The sequence below is a fragment of the Aythya marila genome (assembly GCF_965140915.1).
Source record: "Aythya marila genome assembly, chromosome: 4".
Classification (NCBI taxonomy): Eukaryota; Metazoa; Chordata; class Aves; order Anseriformes; family Anatidae; genus Aythya; species Aythya marila.
The window spans coordinates 17,660,940-17,683,490 of NC_139045.1; the positions used below are offsets into that span (position 1 = coordinate 17,660,940).

The window sequence follows — 22,551 nt, forward strand, 5'->3', positions numbered from 1 at the left end:
TCCAAAGAAAAATAATTCTTTTACTGGTTTGAGTGAAACACTGAGTATGTTTGCCAGAAATGCATGGGACTATGTCCTGTGCAGCAGCCACTGGTTTCTTACAATTTACATAGAATAAATTATTTTTTAACCTACAGAGGAAAAAAAATAGCTATTTAAAGCGTATGCTTATGTCTTTACTTACTGATCTATTACTGCTATTATGGGACTTGTTGTCACCCATAAAATCATTATTTTATGGTAAATTGAAATGCGTTACAACATTACTCTAGTAAATTGTATTAAGTGCACAGCAGATCTTCCATTGCCTGTTGCTCTGAAAATTTTAACAAAGCCTTTAACTTTAGTAAGCTACATATTGCTAGTCACAAAGTGCTGAAACATCATTTTTTTGTGTGTCTGCAGTCAACTTCTATTTGGCAGAAAGTAAAATGATTTTGTCCAGAGTCCCTCAGTAATCTATGCTCATCCACTTCTCGTTATGGACTGGAAGTCCTGGTACAGCAATGGTGTAAGCATGTGTGTTATATTCTGGAAAATGCTTTTTGTTAATAACTTGATTTGATATAAATGATGCAGGTGCAGTACTTAACCATATATGCTTTCACAAAACTGAACACAAATGAGTTATCTTGACCTGGAGCCCACCAGGAGAGCTGGCAGCAGAAAGGTGAGAGCACCTCCAGCAGCGCATACAAACTGCTGCCCTCTCCTGGTCCACCTTTCCTCCCTCCTGTCCTTTTCCCAGACCTTTTTCTTGAGGTGGTGGCATTATCCAACAACAAGCTTCAGCAGGGCTAGGGCTAAACCACACAGGGCCTGTTGTTAACCCTTGGTATTTTTATGGAGAATGGAGTCAGTCAATATTCAGAGGAATCTGTGCTTTGTAACTGACAGTCCTGAGTTAAATCAGTGTAAACCAAATTGATGTGATCTACCTGTCATATAGCTGTAACTAGCATAGAGCCCTAGCTCATCTTTGTGCTGACAGTATTCACACAAAAACTGCTGCATAAAAATTTCTCCTAAAGGAGAAGTTAAGATTAAAAAGTCATTTCCTTAGGCTCCTCTGTACTCAGTGGAGAAACAGCCTTTACTCACTTGAAGCTTTTCATTCACCAATATCAGAAACTCCTTACTCCAATACTGTTTCCCTTAAACATACTGATACATAGTTAAAACATCTTATACAGTGATGATAATCCTATGTGAAAAATTTGATGTAATGCAGAGAATTCTAGTCATTTAGTTATTTGTGTTTTAGTAAAGCCAGTACAAGTCACTTAAAAAAAAAAATCCAGCATGATGCGATCTGAATCAAGACTGCAAGAGCTAATACTACTTGTCCTTTCAAGGTAACTATAATACACTTTTTGTAATTGTTTCATGTTTGCAATGTTACATATAATGTGCAAAGAGACACTTTAAAAATGACAGTAAACCCAATAAAGTAAAATCATTTTTAATTCCCTTTTTAAATGTGCATTTGAATTCAATACAGTTCTGTAAGGCACTCTCATAGGTCAAGAAACCAAAACATTCTTTCCAATATAAGGATAGTCATGAGGCAATGGTATGTGCACACAATATAAGCTTTTTCTGTAACTGATTGACAATTAAATCTGAATATCCAGGTTTTGGATGCACTGCAATGTAATGTCATTGCTGTATCATGACACTACTCGAAGCAAATATTGGCACTGTAAATGCTCTCTCATTGGGTTTAGGGGCTTGTATTCTCTTCATATCCCAGTAAAAAATAAACTCTTTAATAAATAAATATATAAAATAAATATATGCTATCTGGAGATGTATAAATAGGTCCATCCTGAATAAAAGTTCCAGCTCCAACTATGATGCATTGACATCTAAGGTCCATCACTGAAGTGAAGACACTAACACTTCATACACAGTTCTCAGGATTTTTTCTTTTTTAAAAAACTATTTTACAGTTTATTTCTTTCTATTTCTCCCAGCTGTTATTGGATCCATATGATGTAGGTACTTTTTTGGTAACTTATGGACCCTAAGTAATCCAGATGAAATTGCCAAGTTTGTTATTTTTAAGAAAGTCACACTCCAACTTCCCTTTTGTTACTGGCTACCACAGAGTCAGCAAGTTTGAAGGAGGCTGGTCCACTCTCAGCTTTAAGGCTTTGTCTCCTAAATCCAAACACTGGAAATTAGAGGTTTGGCCATCACAAAGTAGCTTCTTCAAATCCAGTACCCATGTTCCTCATGCTGGTATCGCCATGAATAAAAGGGCAAGATCAAACAGATCTGGTGTGGTTTTCCTTCCAAGATTCCCTCCTTCCTCAGCTGTAACCCAGCACATCTTTGTACAGTTCTGGAACTCTTTCGGGATCCACAGGTCGGGGCAGGAAATGTGTGAATTTCTGGTGTCTCTTGGACCTTGCCCCATCTCTAGGAGTACCGTCTTTGTTAAGTGCTACAAAGTACCGCCGCCCCGAATCTCCATGTTTGTACACATTGGACGAGTAAGTGTTGTACCAGTTTTCCTCAAACTGTTCCCTGAAGATGCACTCAGGAGTTAGTTTCTCCTACAGAAAGAAACAAAGAAAAATAAGTCAAGCTGTTGCTAGATATCTGAACACACTTGAAAAAATGATAAAAATAAACAAAATGCCATAGGCTTTGTGCTGCCTTATGGTTCATTTGATTTTTAACAAATCAAACCCAAGAAGAATATATAGACCCAACATGGAGTTTGGCAGGCTAATTTATCCCTTTTTCATCTAAAACCTGGACATGTACATACAAAATTTTGGATTTAAACATGCCTTAGATAACTCCCTCTCTAAGAAGTCATCAATAGTATAGTTTAAGTGCCAGCAGTAAGCCAGCAGGTCACCATTTCATATTTGTTCAAAGCACTGATTGTCACCCCATTTAAAGCCTTCACAATACTTCTAGGCCAAAACCCATTACGGATTCAGATGATTAATGAAGAAAGTCACAAATTATAACATGCACTTTTCTGCTTTTTTAGAGAAGGTATTAATCACTTACAGGTAAGCAATAAATCAGTCAGTCCCAGAAGCATTAGAAACAGAAGTGATGAACAACAAAATGAAGAGGCATTAACTGGAGAGACCCAATAATTTCTCTCTAAATGTTTTAAGATTTTGAAGGAGAAGAGTCTGAGACCCTAATGGTACTGGAAAAATTAAAGCTTGTATTTTGCAGCCATATGTTGAAGTTATTCAACATATACAAATCAACTGTAATGAGTACAAGCTTAATTTCATTCTTAAGCACAAGCATTCCAGAACTGGGATCTCCAGGTACTGCCAATACTTTTGCACCATTACGATTTTTCAAATAAGAGTGGTACCTAACTGTGACACATGGTATTATCCTTTTTTCCCAGCTCTTGAAAGTATGCTTTTACATTAAAAACTGGTACCTGGAAGCACCCTCTGCTGATCTGTAAAGGAGTATTATCTACATAAAATAATTCAGGATACTATATTAATAGTTGTTTACCTGTTCCATAGCTATCCTTTCAAGTTTTTTCTCCTTGCATTACATGTTTTTGATGATATACACTATGATGCATTTGCAGTATTCATGAAAAGCAAATTAGATTCTAGGCAACCTAAATGCTTTTTGAATGGCTAGTTTAATTAGCTATTTTTGTCTTTAAGAGGAATGTTTCTCTTCAGTTCTCTGCATCTAGGATAGAGAAACTTTTGCCATCAAATCTTTAGTATCCAAGGCCATACATCATACACTCTAAGAATTTATTGTTTATTCCAACAGGAAAAGATGTCAGTGTTTTAAAAGTTAAGACTGCCTCAGTTAGACACTAGAGGTGTTTGCACAGTGCTAATAAGTGAATCAAAACATCAACATGTACAAGCTGATGTGAAAGTAGTACTTACAGAGCCATAGAGTTCTCCCTTCTCGTTCATTCCAAGGTAAAGGCCACTGTCCACACCTCTGATACTGACGAGTCCCACTGCCACACTGATGAATTCAAGGATACCTGATATCCAAAGGGAAAAAAAAAAAAGACAATAAGAGGTTGTTTTAAATCAACTTGTGTGATAAAAATCAATAAAAACATCCAAAATGTAGTTGAAAGCAAGTAGAAACAGTAGATATAAAAATATGGCCTACTTTTTCTGAAATTTCAAATACTGTATCGAAACATATACAACATTTTCACAGGAAAGCAGCCTGAGAAGCTCATCTAGGTATAAGAGTCCTACTTTATTTAAAGAAAGCTTTTTATATATATATAATTGCTTTGATGATTAAAGGTTTTTATTCATCACTCAGGCTAAAACCTTCAGTACTATGCAGTTGCAATCTGTAATGATTAGACGCTATTTGCCAAGCTGCCTGCTCAAACATTGAAAGATAGATTTGGATTACCTGAAAATATACTTTACTTTCACTATAGTATTATCTTAAAAAAACACTTTCATTATTAGATCGTTTGAATAGAAATCAAAGTACTGATGGGAATTTTATATAACAGAATCTACCCACAGGAAAAAAAAAAAAAAAGTATTTGCCAGACATCTTATCTAGCCCATTGGCCCGCACCTCTTGACACAACTTGTAATCTTCAGTGCAGGCTTTTTATGTGCACGAAATATGCCGATTATTTGCTAATGCTTGGATTATAGAATTATTTATCTTACATTTGCCCAAAATGGGATCCATGTTAATAATTTAAAGTATTCGGGAGACGATGCTCTATTTGAAGCCCGCAATTTGGCAAGCATATGCCAGCTGGGTTAACCAATTGATATGCACAGGTTATAGTACATATAAAACATGAAAGAAAGGGAATGTGTGAAGCGGCTTTTTGGTAGTTGTTAACAATGTAAACAGAGCTTCAAAAGAAGCTGGTCTAGAATCATACCCAGGATTTTGCTGCACAACAGCAAAACCACAAAACAGTAAAAGAAACTCAATCTAAGGAAAGTGGTTTTAAATAGCATGTTTGGTTTTTACAGTGTCCTTTTGTCTATTTGCTGTATTTATGATTTCTCTTTTTCATTCAGGACCAGCTTTCACTGCAAGGCAGACAGATTGTTTGGACTATCCAACAATTTCAAGTGTTTTGATTTTTAATTGAGCTTTGGCAGGTTTCTTAGTTATCTCACCAAGCAGCAAAGAGTATAAATCCTTTACAAAGAGCGATCATTAAAAACTCTATTGCATGTAAATCAAGCTAGCCTTCCAGTTCCTAAAGCACAAAGTCCCAGAAAAAGAGGTGGAGGCATTTTGTCTTTCTGGTATCATTTTCAAAGCCGCTCTTTTCAAGCCTATAATAAGCAGGTGATTCAACCCACAAAGCAACCACATCAGACAGACCTGCAGAGAGCGGTGGTAGAATAAAGGAAGAACATTTCTAAAAAGCCCAGAGAATGTTTGATCTGGGGCTAACTTTTTTTCTTCTTTTTAAGCGAAGATTTATTTCGTGTTTACACGCTGTAGGAAATCTCCCTTCTGAGAACTCTGCTGACTACCGCTCTCCTACTTCTGAAAACATCCCCGTGCTATAAAGGCAATTACGAGCCCTTCCAGCGGGCTGTTTTGGCTGTGGGGAGGGCGATAGGAAGCACTTTAATCACCTTTTTACGACTGCTAAATCAATACCCACCGCAACTCGCACGGAGCTGACAGCGGCAGGTTCGCTCGGAGGCGCAGCTCCTACTGCTGCCGCTTAGGATTCATTCACCCTGCTGTTGGGTGAAGCGTGCACACTTTGGGGCTGCCTTCCCCTCCTTTCGGGCTATCGATGGGTCCCTCCGCTCCAACTTTTTGTCCCGTTTCAAAACAAAGCACCCCACGGCGGCTGAGCCCCCCGCTTGCCACCCGCCCCTCTCAGGGGATGCTCCGCGCTCCCTGCCCCCGGTGCCCGTCTCAGGCACCTGCCCCGACCCCCCGCTGCCTCTCCCCGGCTCCTACCGAAGAGGCTGTGGTCCTGGCGGGTGCCGCGCACGCTGCCGTCGGGCAGGATCTGCAGGTGGAAGCCGGTGCGGCAGTAGAGCTGCCGCCTCCTCAGGATGCCCTGCAAGTGCGCCAGGTCCGCGGCCGCCGCCGCTGCCGCCGCTGCCGCTGCCGCCCCGCCGCCGCCCGCCCGCTCCGCCGCCGCCGCCCGCCGCTCTCCCAGCAGCGCCGGGCGCTCCCCGGCGGGCGGCAGCAAGAAGTGGGCGCCCACCGGCTGCCCCAAGCCGTCCAGGCCGCCCAGGAAGGGCCCCACGTCGGCCAGCGGAGCCATGGGGCAGCGGGGCCAGAGGGTCGCGGGCCGGCGGAGGAGCGGGCGGCGGCTGCCGGGCATGTGGGGGAGCGCGGCGGGGCCGGGCCGGGCCGAGCCGCTGCGAGCCAGGCGGCGAGGTGGCGGCGGCGCGGCCCCGCGCCGGTATATATAGCCCGCGGGCCCCCTGACATATGCTAATGGCGGCCGCGGCGGGGAGGCCGCGTTTGAAATTGTAAACCCCGAGCCCCGCGCATCGCACCTCCAGCACGGCACGGCACGGCACGGCACGGCCGGCGGGGAGCGGGGAGCGGCGAGCGGCGGCACGGGCACGGGTAGGGCACCGGTAGGGCAGGGCAGGGCAGGGGCGGCCCCCGGGCGGGCACGCACAGATAGAGCCGCACACACACGCGTGTATCCACATATACATATGTACATACATATATACATATGCACACACACATGTGTGCGCACATACATACAGACACATCAAACATGCATGCACATATACATGTACATATACATATACACACTTATATACACATATACACTTATATACATATATACACATACATATACACACATATACACTTATATACACATATACACACATACACACATATGCACACACCTATGTACATACATACACATGTACATGCGCACAGATATACTCATGCACAGGTGCCTTTGCTGCTGGTGGACAGTGCCCAGCCCAAGGCCAGGACCTGGGCAAGGACCAGGAATCAGGGCTAGAACTCAGACTCAGGACCTGGACCAGGACCATAATCAGGACCAGGACCGGGACCGGGATCAGGAAGAAGACTGGGACCGGAATCAAGACTAGGACCGGAATCAGGACCAGGACCGGGACCAGGACCGGGACAAGGACCAGGACTAGGACCAGGACCAGGACTGGGACCAGGACCAGGACCGGGACCAGGACCAGGACCAGGATCAGGATCAGGATCAGGACCAAAACCAGGACCAGAACTAGGGCCTGGACCAGGATCAGGATCAGGACCAGGACCAGAACCAGGATCAGGACCAGGACCACAACTGGAACCAGAACCGGGATTAGGACCAGAACCAGGATCAGGACCAGGACCACAACTGGAACCAGAACCGGGGTTAGGACCAGAATCAGGATCAGGACCAGGATCAGGACCAGAACCGGGACCAGGATCCAAACCAGGATCAGGACCAGAACCAGGTCCGGGTCCACAGCGTGGCCCGTGTGGGAGCTGCTGGAGCATTACGTGGACAGGTGCAAGGAGAGGCAGGAGGGAAGAAGGAGAAAGGGCGTTACCTGAGGGTTAGACCTGCCCAGACACACATGAAAGAAAAAAAACACAAAGATCTGACAGCTTTGCTCCCTGTTTCTGAAACGCTAATAAAATGTACATGCATTACCCTTTCCTTTTATCACTTCAGTTACAAGGAGGGGAATTTTTAAAGAAATTGGCATAGTCAGGGAGGTGTTTTCCCCTCTGCAAATTCTCCCTCAATTTAATTTATCATTAACATGACATGAAACTGATCTATGGCGTTTGTATATCAGTCTTAAAAACATAAATGAGCAGGCACGTGGTTTGTAATAAATATTTTCAAAGCTTGCACCCATGAAGAAACAGAGCAAGAGATAGCCCATCTAGCCCATCTTCCTTGGGGTTTTGCAACGGGACCGTTACCAAAGTCTGTGAGTGCCACAAATTAATGATCATGTCATATCCCAAAAGCTCCCTGTTATCTTTTCTACGATGTATTAAAAAATGTGGGACCTTGTTGTCCTGTTGCAGCTGAGCATATGCATTTTTCAACACAAAAGCAAAATGATTCACACAGGCAAATTTATTTGTGTAACACATTAATTACTAGCAATGATAAAGCAATGGTGTATTAAAACTAAGAACTCAACTTCTGCCTTTTGTGCTGTTATTTTCTATCATATCTAATGAATTTTAGGGCTCAAACTGCATGGCTCATCTTAGTGTTCAAGATGCACAATGCAATTCCTTGCCAATGTTAAAACAAAGTTTTAAAGTATGAAACTCAAAGATCTTTTGCAGTTAACTCTCTCAGAAGTTTGAGAGAATTGCTTGGCAGTCTAAGGTTTCATTTAAACAAAAAAGTTGTAGAGAATCATGAAAGATTAGTTCTCCAGTCTTGCTCCATGGTCTTTTCAGTCACCGTCTAAATCTGGGAGATCAAATGGATTTGACTGCTTGGCTTTATTTGCTGTGGAGAGTATAGGGCTAATTAATTGGCAGGTGCTTTAAAGCAGGTAATGCTACACCTTTTCATCATTGCAGTCCTAAGTACTGCCCCTGTGTGCACCTGAATTATAAAAAGGCTGCTTTAAAGCAAGTGATTTACTGTGGAGGGATTTAAAACTGAAAAAACTAACGCTAAATACAATGATCAGATAAATCACCTCAGAAGAGAGCACGGGCAGACCTGCTCTGAAGGCAGTTACAGATAGATGTTATATTATTTTACCTTTCAGATAACAGGAGCCTGTCATGTGGTGGGACCCAAAAATCCACCATAATCGAGATTTCAAAGCACATCTGTGTAAACATTATCACATCAGTGTAAAACATCAACCAATGAGCTTTCTCTTTGAACCAAATCTACTTAATTGCAGTGCTAAATCAAAGAAATAGATCAAAGATGAATAATCTATATGGCACCTATTTCTCAAGTAGCCTGTATGCTGATTTCTCAAATATACCTGAAACGTTTGAAACACGCATCAAGCATTTTTATTGACATGACGGGTAGGTCAAGATCAAACTGTAATTAGTTCATCACAGCTGCTAAGTTGCAGGACATGCACTCGGATGGTACAGCTAAATATATAGGAGGTGTATTCTGAGCCAAAAGATGCCCCGTTACAGAAAGCGTTCCCGGGTCCCAGCAGTACTCCCCAAGCCCTACCAAGCAGAGGGCTCTTCTGCTTAGATGGCACCCAATGGAGGAGGGTTTTTCTGAAAACAATATCCTCTGCCGTCATCCACTGGAAGACCCTTATGGCTAAATCTTTCCTGTTATATAGTGGAAAAATTTTCTGTAGAGTGGAATATATAATGCCAATCTGTTCCGAGTGGAGTCTTTAATGTCTGGGCACTGAACCGGCTACACTGTTTTATAAAGTACGAGAAAAGAAACAAAAAGATAAGATTTTTTTTTGTTGTTTGCACTAGTCATGTGACAGGAAAAGATAACACTGTAGATTTTTTTATGCACCTTCTGAGACTATACCATGGGAAGTTAAATAATTTTGAAGAGTGTTTTTACAAGAGTGCATTATTGAACTTAAAGTATACAGTGCAATCTAATCAACGTTACGTATACTTCCTAAAGACTGCACTTTCAGCGTCGTTGAACAAATACATATGTGGTCAAGTTTTTATTTCCATAGCGAGTAGCTGGGGCTTCTATAGACAATATAATTACTGTACATTGCCTAAGAATAGCATATTGTCACAGGAAAAACCTAGTGGCTATCAAGGAGAAAACAACACACCAAAATTTTTGATATGCATACATATGCATAGAGAGAGAGAGTTCTATGTATCTATCAGGTTGGTCAGAAAACCTTGTAAAACTTTGTCCTGCAATGTATTGTGCCATTATTAATTTTAGAACTCCATTACAGAAGTGCCATGCCAGCCATAAAATTGTAATCATATTATAAAATAACACTTAACAGAACAAAGGGGGCAGGTGGGTCATGAGTACACAAGAAATCAAACACTAGGTGGAACAAAAAACACTGAGTAGAACATGAAGAAATTTGTCCATCTGGAGACATTTGTGTATCATGGTCATTTCCAGATTATTCCTAGTCTGGGACCAGAAAATATGGTTGGCTGATTTCAACAAGAAGAGCAGAACAGGATGAAGCTACAGTGAGAGCCTTATGGAGTACTGCAAGTCTGAGTGAAGTAAGGTGTATTCTTATACAGGATTTACTAGGAAAAAAAAAAAAAAAAAAAAAAAAAAAAAAAAAAAAAAGATAACTTTCAAGGCTGCATGTATAAATAGGGTCATAATCTGATGATGTAAAACCTTTAAAATGCAATATGCATGGACTTAAAATACATCCAGAACCTTTTCTTCTGAATTGCTGAAGTTACAGGTATGTATACATGTATACATACATATATATATATATGTGTAAGTATATTTATGTATAATGAAAAAAATCAGAGGAGGTAAAAGTAATGCTGAAAAAAATAATTTTCCTATAGAAATTAAGTTTTACCTTTCTGGCACCTTCATTTTTCTGTTTGTTTGTTTCTTGAGTGAAAACAGAAATTCTCAGAGCTTTTTAAGATTCATGATTTTATTGCCCATGTGTTTGTAGGTAAACTCTCATATAAGTGGAGTGGGATAGAGAAGTCACACAGTGAGCTACCTAGGTAGCGAGGAACCTTTACATCCAGTTACATCCACAGAGAACGGACCTTTTCCATATATATCAGCGTCCAAATATCTTGCTTGACAACTTTCATATTAGCTCTCTAAGCGGATCACTAAATAAAAAGCACATAGATTTAGATGGTTTCTGAACCTGCGCACATAGGATTATGTGCACAGACAGGTTACAGTTTTTGACTTACTGCACAAATAAATTGTGCTCTTGTTCTTAAGCAAACACTTCACCAGGGAAGTTCTAACATACCCAGACATAAGTAGTTACAGATGTGTATTGTTTTTTCTGAAGTGAAAAAATAAATAAATAAATAAATAATAATAATAATAACAAAGATTAGCCTAAAGGTGTTATTGAAAAGTCATTAAATTGTGGCTAATCAATTTCAGGGAAACAATGTGATCAGGGGGATAACTCATGGTTCTTGTCTACAGTTTTAAGCAACTGATCAGGCATTCAGCAAACAGGTCTACTTTGGGACACTACACTGACCAATAGATTTCTTTTTCAGTAAAATGGAAAAACAAGACTATTTCTAAAAGGTAATTCCATTGCTGAATGATGTCTCCTAATAAGGCACCTAGAACTGAAGAGATCCAAGAGCCACATTCTACAAAACTTTCCAAATTGAATGCTTAGTCATGCAACTGCTGAAAAAATACTTGAGTAGACAACTTGGTAGACAACTATATTGCCTTGACACCTGAATACTGTCCTTGTATCATTTAATACAGAAATGTAGCTCAGATTTGGAGACAAGCCTTTCACTCTGTAAACATACATATACTTACAAACAAAGCAGTAGACATTAAAAAAATATTTACTTTTTAATACATGAAAGTAATGTAAACTGGCTAATGAATTGGCTTACAGTATTCTAAAATATCAAAAGAAATGCAGTGACTATCATTCACCCCAGATACCAGCTTTTCCAGACCTCTCTTGGTGGTAAATCAACGTTGGACATACATACATTTGTACAAACTGTCAGGTTGCCTGTTGTCAAATAGAGACATAATTCTCCCTTGATGGAATACGGTAACCACTGAACATTTTCTTAGAAATTGAAAATGCATAAATGCCTTAAACATACTAAAGTGTTTATTTATGCATTTTCTGAATTACAATTACGTAACAGATTCACATCTTGTTCATAGTAAAATACAAACCCAGCAAAAATTTAGAAAAAAAAATAAATAAATAAAAACTGAAACTTGGGAAGAGCATACTTATAACAATTAAAGGACAAAAAAATTGAGGCTGCACTTGACCATTGCAAAGAATGCCATAAGGTGTGCTGTGACTTGAAATGGATGGTCAGACCAGATGATCTTGGAGGTCTTTTCCAATCTTAATGATTCTATGATTCTATGTATACAGCTTATGGAAATTTCAATGCAGTGCAGGAGGCAATTCAGGCTGTACCATGGAGAATGATGCATCATGAAATGCTTTACAAGGTCATGGCCCATCAGATCCAAGTAGGGACAAAAGCACGTTCTTATTATTAAGAACTGTTCTTTAATACTTGGTTATGCTGGGGGCTGACATGGCTGCAGATATGGCAAGTGTTTGTGGTTTCCTTTGGGGGCTGATGAGGAGGCCTCAAAACACGAAGTTACAAAGGGTAGGAGAAACTCAAGTCTGAGGTCACTTTGAGAGGATCAGTATAAATGCTTGAAAGGTTGTGGGAGAATCTCACTTTTCTGAAGAGAACCTGAGGTATAGAGAGAGTTATTGGAGGAAGAGGTCAGATAGACATGGGGAGGGCAGAAATTTCTAGCCTACTGGTATTTAGGGAATTAAGTAATTAAATTGGGTCCCAACTAAACAACATAGTAAACACTCAAAGAAAAGGAACATTACATGGTTCAGTCAATGTTAAATGACAGCACTGCTCTTTGATGGTTAGTTGCTTAGCTCCCTGCTTCACATTTCACTTGCAGAAACTGTTCCTCTTGTAACCAAGTGCCTCCTATGGACACTTTACAGCACAGTTTCAAAAAATTATGGAATGCCAGCTTCCAATAAATTTGAAAAACAATGACTTGATACACTAAGTACATCACAGGCAACACTGTTTAATTCCAGTTTTTCTGAAACAAGCTTCACATTTTTAGTTTCAGCAGGCTGCAGATTTTTGTGTAGCTGGTACACCCCCAAGAGTTTCCAATGTTTTAAATGGATCTGGACATTGGTAGGTTTTAAGGGACTGATGGACTCACAGCAGTCTTTATTTTAGTAAGGATAACTAAGGTCAGTGCATATTTTTGACTCAGCAGTAAAAGTGAACAATTTTGATGCTCGTCACCTCTAGACAACTTCATGCTTATGACACAAATGAGGTATAGTTGGAAGCTTTTTCTTCTCTGAAGCTAGTGCTTCCAGGTTTCTGCAAATACATATTGCTAGGTCATGAAGGAAGACCTCAGAAGCATAATGCCAAAAAAAAAAAAAAAAAAAGTAGGCTGTGGAGCATTGCTACCCGGTCAAGAAAAGGGATTGTCCTGCTCTGCTCTTGTGCAGTCTCACCTTGAGCACTGTGTAGTTTTGGGCACCACAATGCACATTAAACTATTACAGATTTGTATAAACACAAAGGACATTAAATTATTAGAGTGTCCAAAGGAAGGCTACGAAGATGGTGAAGGGTCTAGAGGACAAGACATATGAGGAACGGCTGAGGTCCTTCGGTTTGTTCAGCCCCAAGCAGAGCCGGCTGAGGGGAGGCCTCGTGGCGGCCTGCAGCTCCCTCACGAGGGGAGCGGAGGGGCAGGCGCTGAGCTCTGCTCTCTGGGGACAGCGACAGGACCCGAGGGAACGGCATGGAGCTGGGACAGGGGAGGGTTAGGCTGGGGGTTAGGGAAAGGTTCTGCACCCAGAGGGTGGTTGGGCGCTGGGACAGGCTGCCCAGGGCAGTGGTCACAGCACTGAGCCTGCTGGAGTTCAAGAAGCATTTCGACACTGCTGTCAGACACACGGTCTGACTTTTGGGTTCTCGTGAGTCCCTTCCAGCAGGAGATATTCTGTGATTCCATGACTCTACACCACAACGCCCACGAATAAGCTCAGTCCCTACTCAGGGCGGTTTCCACGCCACCCTGCCGCTTCGCCCTAAGCAGCCCGGCTCTGTGCTCGCAGCCCACCACGGGCACAAACCCCTGCGGCTGCCCGGGGCCGCCCCTCGGCACCCCTCGCTATGAGCACAGCGCTCGGACTGCCAGGGGCGCCCGGTACCGGCGGGGGGGGGCGGCGGGGCGGTGTCGTGCCGCTTCCCCACCCCTTCCCCGCTTCTCGCGAGCTTTCCCCTTCTCCTTCTCCCCCTCGGGGGCTCCGTGCGCCCGTCAGCGGGGCGGAGCCGCGGCCATGGCCGCCCTGCGCACCCTCCTGCGGTGGCGCCGCCGCTTGTACCCCGCGCCCGGCGCCCAGCCCGGCCGGCGGTTGTGGGCAGGCGGCGGGGCCGGGACGAGGCGGGGGCGGCGGGAGCTGGGCTGGGCGGCGGCGGCAGCGGCGGCTGGAGCGGCTGTCGCCGGCTACGCGGGGCACCGGCTGTCCGAGCGGCGGCGGGAGCCCCCCCGGGAGCCGGCAGCCGCCGAGGCGGGCGGAGCCCGGGCGCTGCTCCCCATCCCGGTGGCGGCCGCCGCCAAGGAGACGGTAGGTTGGGAGCCGGGCCGCTGCAGGAGCCCGTCCCGGGGCGAAGGGGATGGAGGAGAGGGGGATGGATAGGGCGGGGGGCTGCCCTGCCCTGCCCTGCCCTGCCTCCCCCGGGGGTGCCCGCTGGGCACAGCCAGCGCCCGGAGACTCCCGCTTTAAACGGTCTTCGGAGCTCTTAATCACCTTCTAATTTTTTTCCTTTTATAAGACATTGTTCTGTAAGGGGAACCGCTGCTGGTAGCTCAAAAGCTGCGGTTTGTCCTCCGCGAGAGGTTTGCGCAGAACTTCGGTGCTTGCCGCAGGTGCGGTGGCTGGCCGGCCACGGGTGGCAAGGAGGAGTTGGCATCCCCTTGGAAACTGAAGTTTCCCCCCCCATAGGGAGAAAATCCTGCGGGGTGCTGTGCTTAGCATATGGTGGTGATGTCTGGCTGTCTGTTTTTTTCGTTCAAAGTTACAGGCTTGTTAAAATGGCAAGAGCCGTGGTTAGGTGGTTTGGCAGGCTGATGGCTTCTGAGGCTGAAAATCAGCCGTGCAAGTGGCCCGCTTTCTTTACGTCGAGTTTAACTTATAATACGTGCGGGCACGGGCTCTGCCTTTTTGCAGTGGAGGCCTTAGGCTCAGTTATGAACACTGGTAGCAGTTTTGCCTTCGTTATTGGCTAAAAAGCAGTCTCTATAGGCAACGTCATGTATGAAGGGAAAGGGAGCCAGATGCTGTTGATTCCTCATCTACTCATTATCTTGAGTGTGGTACCAGGGCACAGAGGACCTAAGAAACTCTTTCAGCCTTCCATGCCATTTTGATTGGACAGACCTTTACATCATTTGACCCATCCAGTCTTAATTCTGGGACTTCTTTTGAAGGAAATACGGCTGCTGCAACCTTGAAAAATCAGTAAATTTAGTGTGACTTAAAATGATGAATTTTTTACATGCATAACTTCCAAAGTGTTGAGGTTGCAAAGCGTAGAGCTTAGATGTCAGAAATAAGGTTAGATTTGAACCAATATAAGATAACATGTGAAATAAAATGTGTCTGCTTTCTATACGCAGAATATTTTTGAATGCTGTAGGGTCGAACACCAGGGAGGGAAAAAAAAAAAAAAAAAGAAAGAAAAAATGAACGTGCTTATTTTTGTGTGCCTGTGTGAAAAGAGGTTGTAATTATTTTGGGTTTCAATTGGGTTAACAATAAAATCTGAAGGAGTAAGTTGGAATGTGTCCACTCAGCTTGTGTAGCCAGACTAAACGCTCAGTGACTGATATGTTGGCTTTGTGTTCCATCTTTTATTTTGAATGAGAGTTCTCGTTGATTTCAAGTAGCAGATCTTAGTGGTCAGCATTCAGGGGACAAAACATCCTTTCAATTCTGCCCCCCCTACCCATCCTCTCAAAATGAGGATCAAATAGCTGTGACGGTTTTGATTTGAATTAATGTATTCTTGTGATAGATAAATCTATCATTGGCTGTTGCCCTGCAGAAGGGTTTGTGTGGCAGCACAGGAATGCCATAGTTTGATACTGGGTCTAGCTGCTCAGCTACCAAGACTAGTTTGACCGTGAGCTCCGTCAGTGATCTGTGCGCTATTTATGATTGCCCTCAAGAGTTGTGCCTGCTCTTTCATTACAGGTTTCTAAAATACCTCTGTGAATAAAATACCATGAATGTTGTTCCTCGTATTGTGCGATGGTAGTGTGTTGTTGATAAGCTTCCTTCCAGCAGGATTCCCTTCCCAGATGCTTCTTACTTGGATCGTTTGAAGTGGGAGGCAGCTGGTGTCTCTGCTCTTGCTTCCTGGTGCTATAGTGAGCTACAGTAGCTGCTAGAAGGAATTGCACTGCATGATTTTTGCCTTATCTCTGGGGCTTCATGTAGCAGATGGAAATGAGTATTCCATCCAACAAAATGAGTATTTTTGGATGAAGGTTTTTGTACGCTCACAACTTACTTATTAGAACAACCCTTCAAAAGAACAGTCCTGACATCAAAGTGGTCACCGCTTGCAAAACCTGTAATCCTGTCCTCAAAACGTGGAATTGATGGAGATTCCTAACAAATTTCAAACATTCTAGTGTGTGCAACACAAAGTCCATCTCTTCCCATGTATTGGTTCCATTCAACAAATACCTGAAATATTAATTGACAATAGAAAAAATAGTTAGCAGTTAATGCGCTATCAACTTGTAACTGAAGACAGTATCACAATGTTTTCAAATATTAAAGTACTTAAATATTAAAAATGGTCAAGAGAATTCAAGATAGGTATGGACGAGGCAGTCATAGCTCGTCCTTAATTCCCACGTTTTATTTCCTGAGGTGGCTTTTTGTGGAGGTGTAATGGGCAGAACAGCCTTGTTTCATCTAGGCAGCTCCAGTAGGCGGCAGAATAGGTTTCTGGTCCCGCTAGATACTGAAGAAGATGTCTGTGTTTTGTTGTGTTTTTTTTTAAGACCTACTTTATTGTGACTTTCCAAGAACAATTTGCAGGCCAACTGCTTCCAGGTAACATTCACATGGCCTGTGAGAGTTTTGCTTGGTCCTGGTAGTATCGCCACAGGTTGTTTTTCTTCAGGTTCTACCGCTGACTGCAAATAATGCTTGGGAGTAGTAGAGGAACATTTAGGAATATGATAGTATCATATCCACCTTGCTAATTAGTTGCTTTGTCCTACTCCTGGTGTCTAGTATTCACTGGTATGGAACCAGTCTTAAGAGAGTTTTGGAATTGCAGGCCTAACACTGATGATTATGTGGATGTTGATGGGGGTACTTCCCCATTCCTGGCTGGTTCAGAAATGAGGTGCATCATTTGAGAGTAACTGAAAAAAATCTGAGGCTCCTGGAGAAAGAGAGTGTCAGAATGGGCTGCAGATCTTTCTGTGCTATGAAATGCTTACAGAATGAAACCTGGTGAGAAACAGATTTGTGAATTTATGTACATCCACATAAGAAGTTGCTCTTTGCTAGAAGTCAGATTAATTCTGATACGTGTCACCAACATGGGGTGAATTATGTGGCAAATAGTTTTGCTGTTGAATTTGTTAGCAAAGCCTTCCACTTAATTTCCAGGTCACTTCCATGTAGTGTTTCAGAATCAAGTAAAATTCTGCACCCAGACCTGCTGGTATCATGCCTGAAGGCTTTGGTAAGGACTGGGAGAGCTCCTTTGCGGGTCTAGGAGATGCTTATGCAGAACAGGAAACTCCTTGACACAACAGTTTTTTTGGTATAGATTCTCTGTACTGACAACTGAGAATGGTACTAACCCCAAAAGAGCCCTGATCCTGAGATTTCAAACAACGTTCTGTTCATGAAGTATTTACCTTGTCAGGACAGCTGCATATCATGCTTCTTCAGCACAGTATAGCAGTGCTAGTCTTCCAGTTCCTTGCTTCCATATTCATTACTTCCAGTGTCATTTCTTCAGCTTATTAAATTTTTCTTGGAAATACGAATGATGACATATTTAGCACCCCAAAGAGATCTCTTCTGTAATTGCATTGTCATTGTGTAAAGGTAGTGAACTCCAGGTCCTTATGTTCAGATGTTTTTATGAAGAGCTGCTGAGAATCACTTCCTTCAGAGGTGACTTGGGAATTAAAAGAGAAGTTGAGGGGAGACAGACACAGAGCATTTACTTATCGTGTTTCTTGAAGGCATGCTCCTTTCCAGGAAAAGGAAGCTGCATGCTTGGGATGTTTCTAGCGGTTTTTTTTCCTTCTACCTCAGCAGTACCATGAAACTCTCTCTTTCTCCTTGTGAAAATACTCAAAAGGTCAAGTTTATTTGTAGCAGCACATTTCTGAGTGGATTACATCATATATTTCCAACTCTGTGAAATGAAGAAGAGTTTAACTCCAAAAAGTAAGGCAAATGCCCCTAGAGAGTAGGCTCTTCTGCCTGCTCAGAAAGGATGCTGCTTGAAGAGATGCATAAAGGATCGTTTTCACAAGGATCACTTGTAGTTAACCTTTTTCCATATGCCTTGTGCATTTCACGTGGGTCAGTTGCCAAATGTAGGAAAGTGGTTTGCTCGTTGGCTGATAGCATCTGATGCTCTTCACCGTGTAATCACCCTGTGAGGGATAGCGCTTGCCTGCCAGCTGTAGCAGAGCCTTGTTGAAGGAAAAGGAACATTTTCCTCTCAGCATTACTTCTGTGTTCCTCAGGATGTTAAAAAGGGATGACACATGCTTGGGATAGACAGATCCAGCATGTTTCAGTCTCGCATGCGGCAAAGCATATGGACATGTATAGCAGGGTATACATGCAGACTGAATCTTCTGGAAGAACTGCTAGAGTTCAAGTAATCTGCCCGTCAAACTTATGTAAGACGGACTGTTGGAGAATATGTCAGTGTAATATTTATTTTGGAGGATTTCTGGAGTAGCTGTGCTTATAGATAAACATTGCTACCCCAAGAATTTCCTGTAACAGAATTATATTTGAACAGGGCCCTTTTTACAGCATTTTAAACACATTCCAGCTTCCTATGCTTGTAAATATTTTAATATAATAATGTCCTTATCTCAGAGAAAAGGGATCAACTAACAAAATTGTTGGCTGTTCTACATCTAAGTAGCTGCTAGAAATATAACTTCACTAAGCATCAAAACAATTTTGTCTACTTTGGGATTTTCCCCACACTGGGAACTTGACGTTTAACCTTTTGGCCACCCAGCATGAAAACAAAATTGTGCTACTTTTATCTACATGGGAGCATATTAAATAAGCCTGAAGTCAAATATAAGTGAAGGAAGTAAGGAGCAGCATTGCTTTGAAAACCTTTTTATTTTAATAATTTGCACAGATTCTCATTGATGGAAGATAGATTACTTTGCAAGCAAAAATTCAAAGAAACTCACTCACTTGAAATAAATTAAAGATTAAACTACTGTAACATAACGTATTTTTGACTGCAAGCGAAAGGTACTTTTAGTAGCAAATGTTGGCTTCTTTAGTTAAAATAGTATCACCTTTATGTCAGTTGGGAAAAGCAAAAGAACACTGATTTGACTTGGAACACAACAAACGTGTGTCTTTTATGATACCGTTGGAGCCATTCACTTCGTATACATGTACACACAGCGGGTATGTTTTTTCGTGTTTTGTAAAATACTTTGCATTAGCTTAGATATTCTTAGGATCTGAAAGTTGAAGTGTTGCTATGGGTTTTGATAATAGATTCTTTTGGATTACGTTTACTTGTAGGCACCAAGTTTTCTAATTTTCAAATAAAAATCCTGTCTCTGGCATTTAAGCTCGTCTCTGTGGGAAAAAATAGATCTTTGGCCAGAGAATAAAACTTCGTAATTACTGACTTAACGTTCTGTGACTAACACTTGGCAAAGGACATTTCTTCTCTGTTTTATAAGAGGAAGGGTAGTGACTTCATGCTTTATCCTCTGCACCTTACTTCCACTGACCCTGATCATTACCATTTATTGATATTTTCACATAATTTGAGGTCAGAACTATTGCAATGTTTTAATTACCTTGATGTCACTGTGTGAGTTTGTGTCCTGCGTCAGGCCATTTTATGGCAGTGTAGAGTTACTGCATGGATTTCACTATAACCATCGAGGTTAATTCACATTATACCAAATTCAGACATCATATCAGTGAGGTAAGAGAGCCAGTAAGACAAAATATATGGGACTAGAAATGGTAATGAAACATGCCTTAAGGCAGTTGGAGTAATATGTGGAAATCTTTGGTGAGAGCACTGGACATCTGAGGCTGTTTGGCTTGGCTGTTCTGGCAGACACAGTATGTGAGCTATGAATACAAAATGGGAGTGAATTTGGGACAGTAATTTTGCTTGATAGAAAGCCTAGATTTCCTCCAGTTAAGTTTTTGCTGTGATTTAAGGGAGAAAATACAGAGTGGTATCACTCTAAAAGAGATGCTGCATGAAATGTATTCAGAGCTGATTGACTTAAAAGTGCTGAGCGACCTTAACGAAGATGCACTGGAGTTAGAAAGGGGAAGGGCAAAAGGATGAGAGGCACAAACTATTTACAACTCTTGGTGCTTAGGTTCCTGTGGGAACAGGGAGAAGATAAGACATGGTTTGTGAGAGCTGCTGAGCCTCAGTCTCCCCCCTTTACGTCTACTTGATCAGTTGTGAGATGGAAGGTTATGGCCATCACCTGGGTTCTTGGTGTCAGCCACCTTTTATCCAGCGAGTTCAGTGAAGTAGATTGGTATACATGTAAAGATAAACAGGAACTTACCTGCTACACTTAAAATTAAGATAATACTGCTACCAGGAGGTTCATGACATTCTGCTCGAAGGGAATTACCATGTCCAGTTTTCAAAAGAACCATAACACGATGCAAGATCATTGTAGTTTGTAGGTAGGATTGCCCAGAGGATTAGTAAACAGAAGCATAAAAAAAATCTCCCCTCTTTCGTTTGTCAAAGGGATGTACTTTCATGAAAGTTTTTTTTTTGAAGATTGTTCGTAATTACAGAGAGATTTAGTCTGGATAAGCTCATGAAACTTCAAATAGAAATTGGGATCTTACCGAATGCTGTTCACTCCCTCACTAACAGTACCTTTCCTGAGGTATTCAGTATCTACTCTGTCTCATTCCTGTGTCCACAGGATTTGATACTAGTGCTGTTACGACAAGATTGCCTAACCTGGGTGAAAATAAAAAATAAATCAATTGAGAGCAAATCATGGTGTCACGAAAATTCTCATACTTGCCCTACTGGATTATAATCTGCTAAAGTTGGGGAGAATATATTGAGGAGGCATTGTGATTACAGGTTGAGAATTCCTTAAGTGAATGCCTGTAAAGGTATGGGTTGAGATAACGTTTTAGGATGTCTTGACTTTTTAATTAACGTATTAAGTAGTTTCTAACAATTACAGATTCTATGCAAGTAAGTTTCATGAATTAATAAGCAGTAATAGAAGAAGGAAAGCTTTCAACAGGAAATCAGGGAAAAAAAATATTATTCCCATGGATGGTTTTACTTGGCAGTTTACTAATGCTTGTGCCTAGAGTCTTCTGCAGCCAAACCCTGCCTAGACACTTGGACACTTGATAGGTGAGTCCCGTGATCTGACACAGTAAGTTAAACCCTGTATACAGGGCTTTGTTTGAGTTCATGTTAAATCAATAGCATAAACAGCTTGTTCTGATTCTTTCAGGTGAAACCACAAAGTTCATAATAAAGTGGTATTTATATTCCTTAGACTAAAATTCTGCTTAAACCTGTAATTTCCCCACCATGCTAACCTGAAGTAGGTGCAGGTTTCTGCAGGAAGGGGTGAAACTGTCTTTTCCATAAGCTACAGATTCCTGTAGCCTAGGTTTTGGAACAAATACTGTGCTTTGGGGATAGATCCAGGATTTTGTCTGGCTAAGAAATAACACCATGAAAACAAAAAAAAATTCAGATCAGTGCCCTTATCCAGTTTGACACTTAGCAAATAGAGCATTTAAGTGCCAGACCAAGGGTATGCAGGGTATTGAGAGGTATGGCTCTTAATGGTGGCCAGCAGTATTTCTATTGGATTACAATGACTTTTAGCCAGAGTGTAAAATACTGGCATTGCTATTTAGCCAGAGGGAAAATGTAGATTGGTGAAAGTGAAGCGGAAACTAAGATTTTGGAGACCAGAGTACTGGCATGAATTAAGTCTAAGCGAGTCTTAAAAATTCCATGTTTGCAGTATGTTGTTTTATATTAGTGTAGGGTACTTAAGGTAATGCTAAGATATGCCTGAGATTTTTGCAAATGCTTTTTTAAGTGTCTTGAGGGAAATACTAAGCAGCAGTACCTGAGATGGTGTGAGTTTCCTGAGAACAAAGAAACTCAACATGCTCTCCAAATCTGAACAGTCAAGGTGCGATGGTATTTCTTGAATGATGTATTACCTACAGATTCTTCTGATTATGCATGATCGATTATGATTGATTACAATTGATTACACATACTGCGCATGTAATATGGCCTTGAAACAGTTTCTTTCCTGAAAGTTGACTTTGCAGAGGTACTGCTATATTACTCATGCTTACAACCTGTGTTTATTCAAAAGCATGTTTGTAATAGTGATAAAATAACAGATGTATCAAAAAAAAAGATAGACGTCCTGGTTTCAGTTAGAACAGAATTAATTTTCTTCCTAGTAGCTGGTGGAATGCTGTGTTTTGGCTTAGGATGAGAAGAGTGCTGATAACACCCCGATGTTTTAATTGTTGC

At 41.9% G+C, this 22,551-nt stretch overlaps 2 protein-coding genes across 2 annotated transcripts in view; one reads left to right on the forward strand and one right to left on the reverse strand.

Moving 5' to 3' along the window:
- Positions 1-2,315: 2,315 nt before the first annotated feature.
- Positions 2,316-6,262, reverse strand: FGF20 (fibroblast growth factor 20; the record flags this gene model as incomplete). Its single annotated transcript, XM_082759525.1, has 3 exons — positions 2,316-2,561; positions 3,906-4,009; positions 5,950-6,262. 3 exons carry the CDS (start codon positions 6,260-6,262, stop codon positions 2,316-2,318), a joined length of 663 nt encoding a protein of 220 aa, XP_082615651.1.
- A 7,780-nt stretch (positions 6,263-14,042) lies between these two features.
- The window catches only part of MICU3 (mitochondrial calcium uptake family member 3), a gene marked incomplete at its 5' end in the record, with an annotated part of 49,569 nt that continues 41,060 nt past the window's right edge, over positions 14,043-22,551 (forward strand). The window contains one exon of the mRNA XM_082759945.1: positions 14,043-14,330. Within this exon, the coding sequence (XP_082616071.1) occupies positions 14,043-14,330 (288 nt within the window). The remainder of the gene's footprint in view (positions 14,331-22,551) is intronic.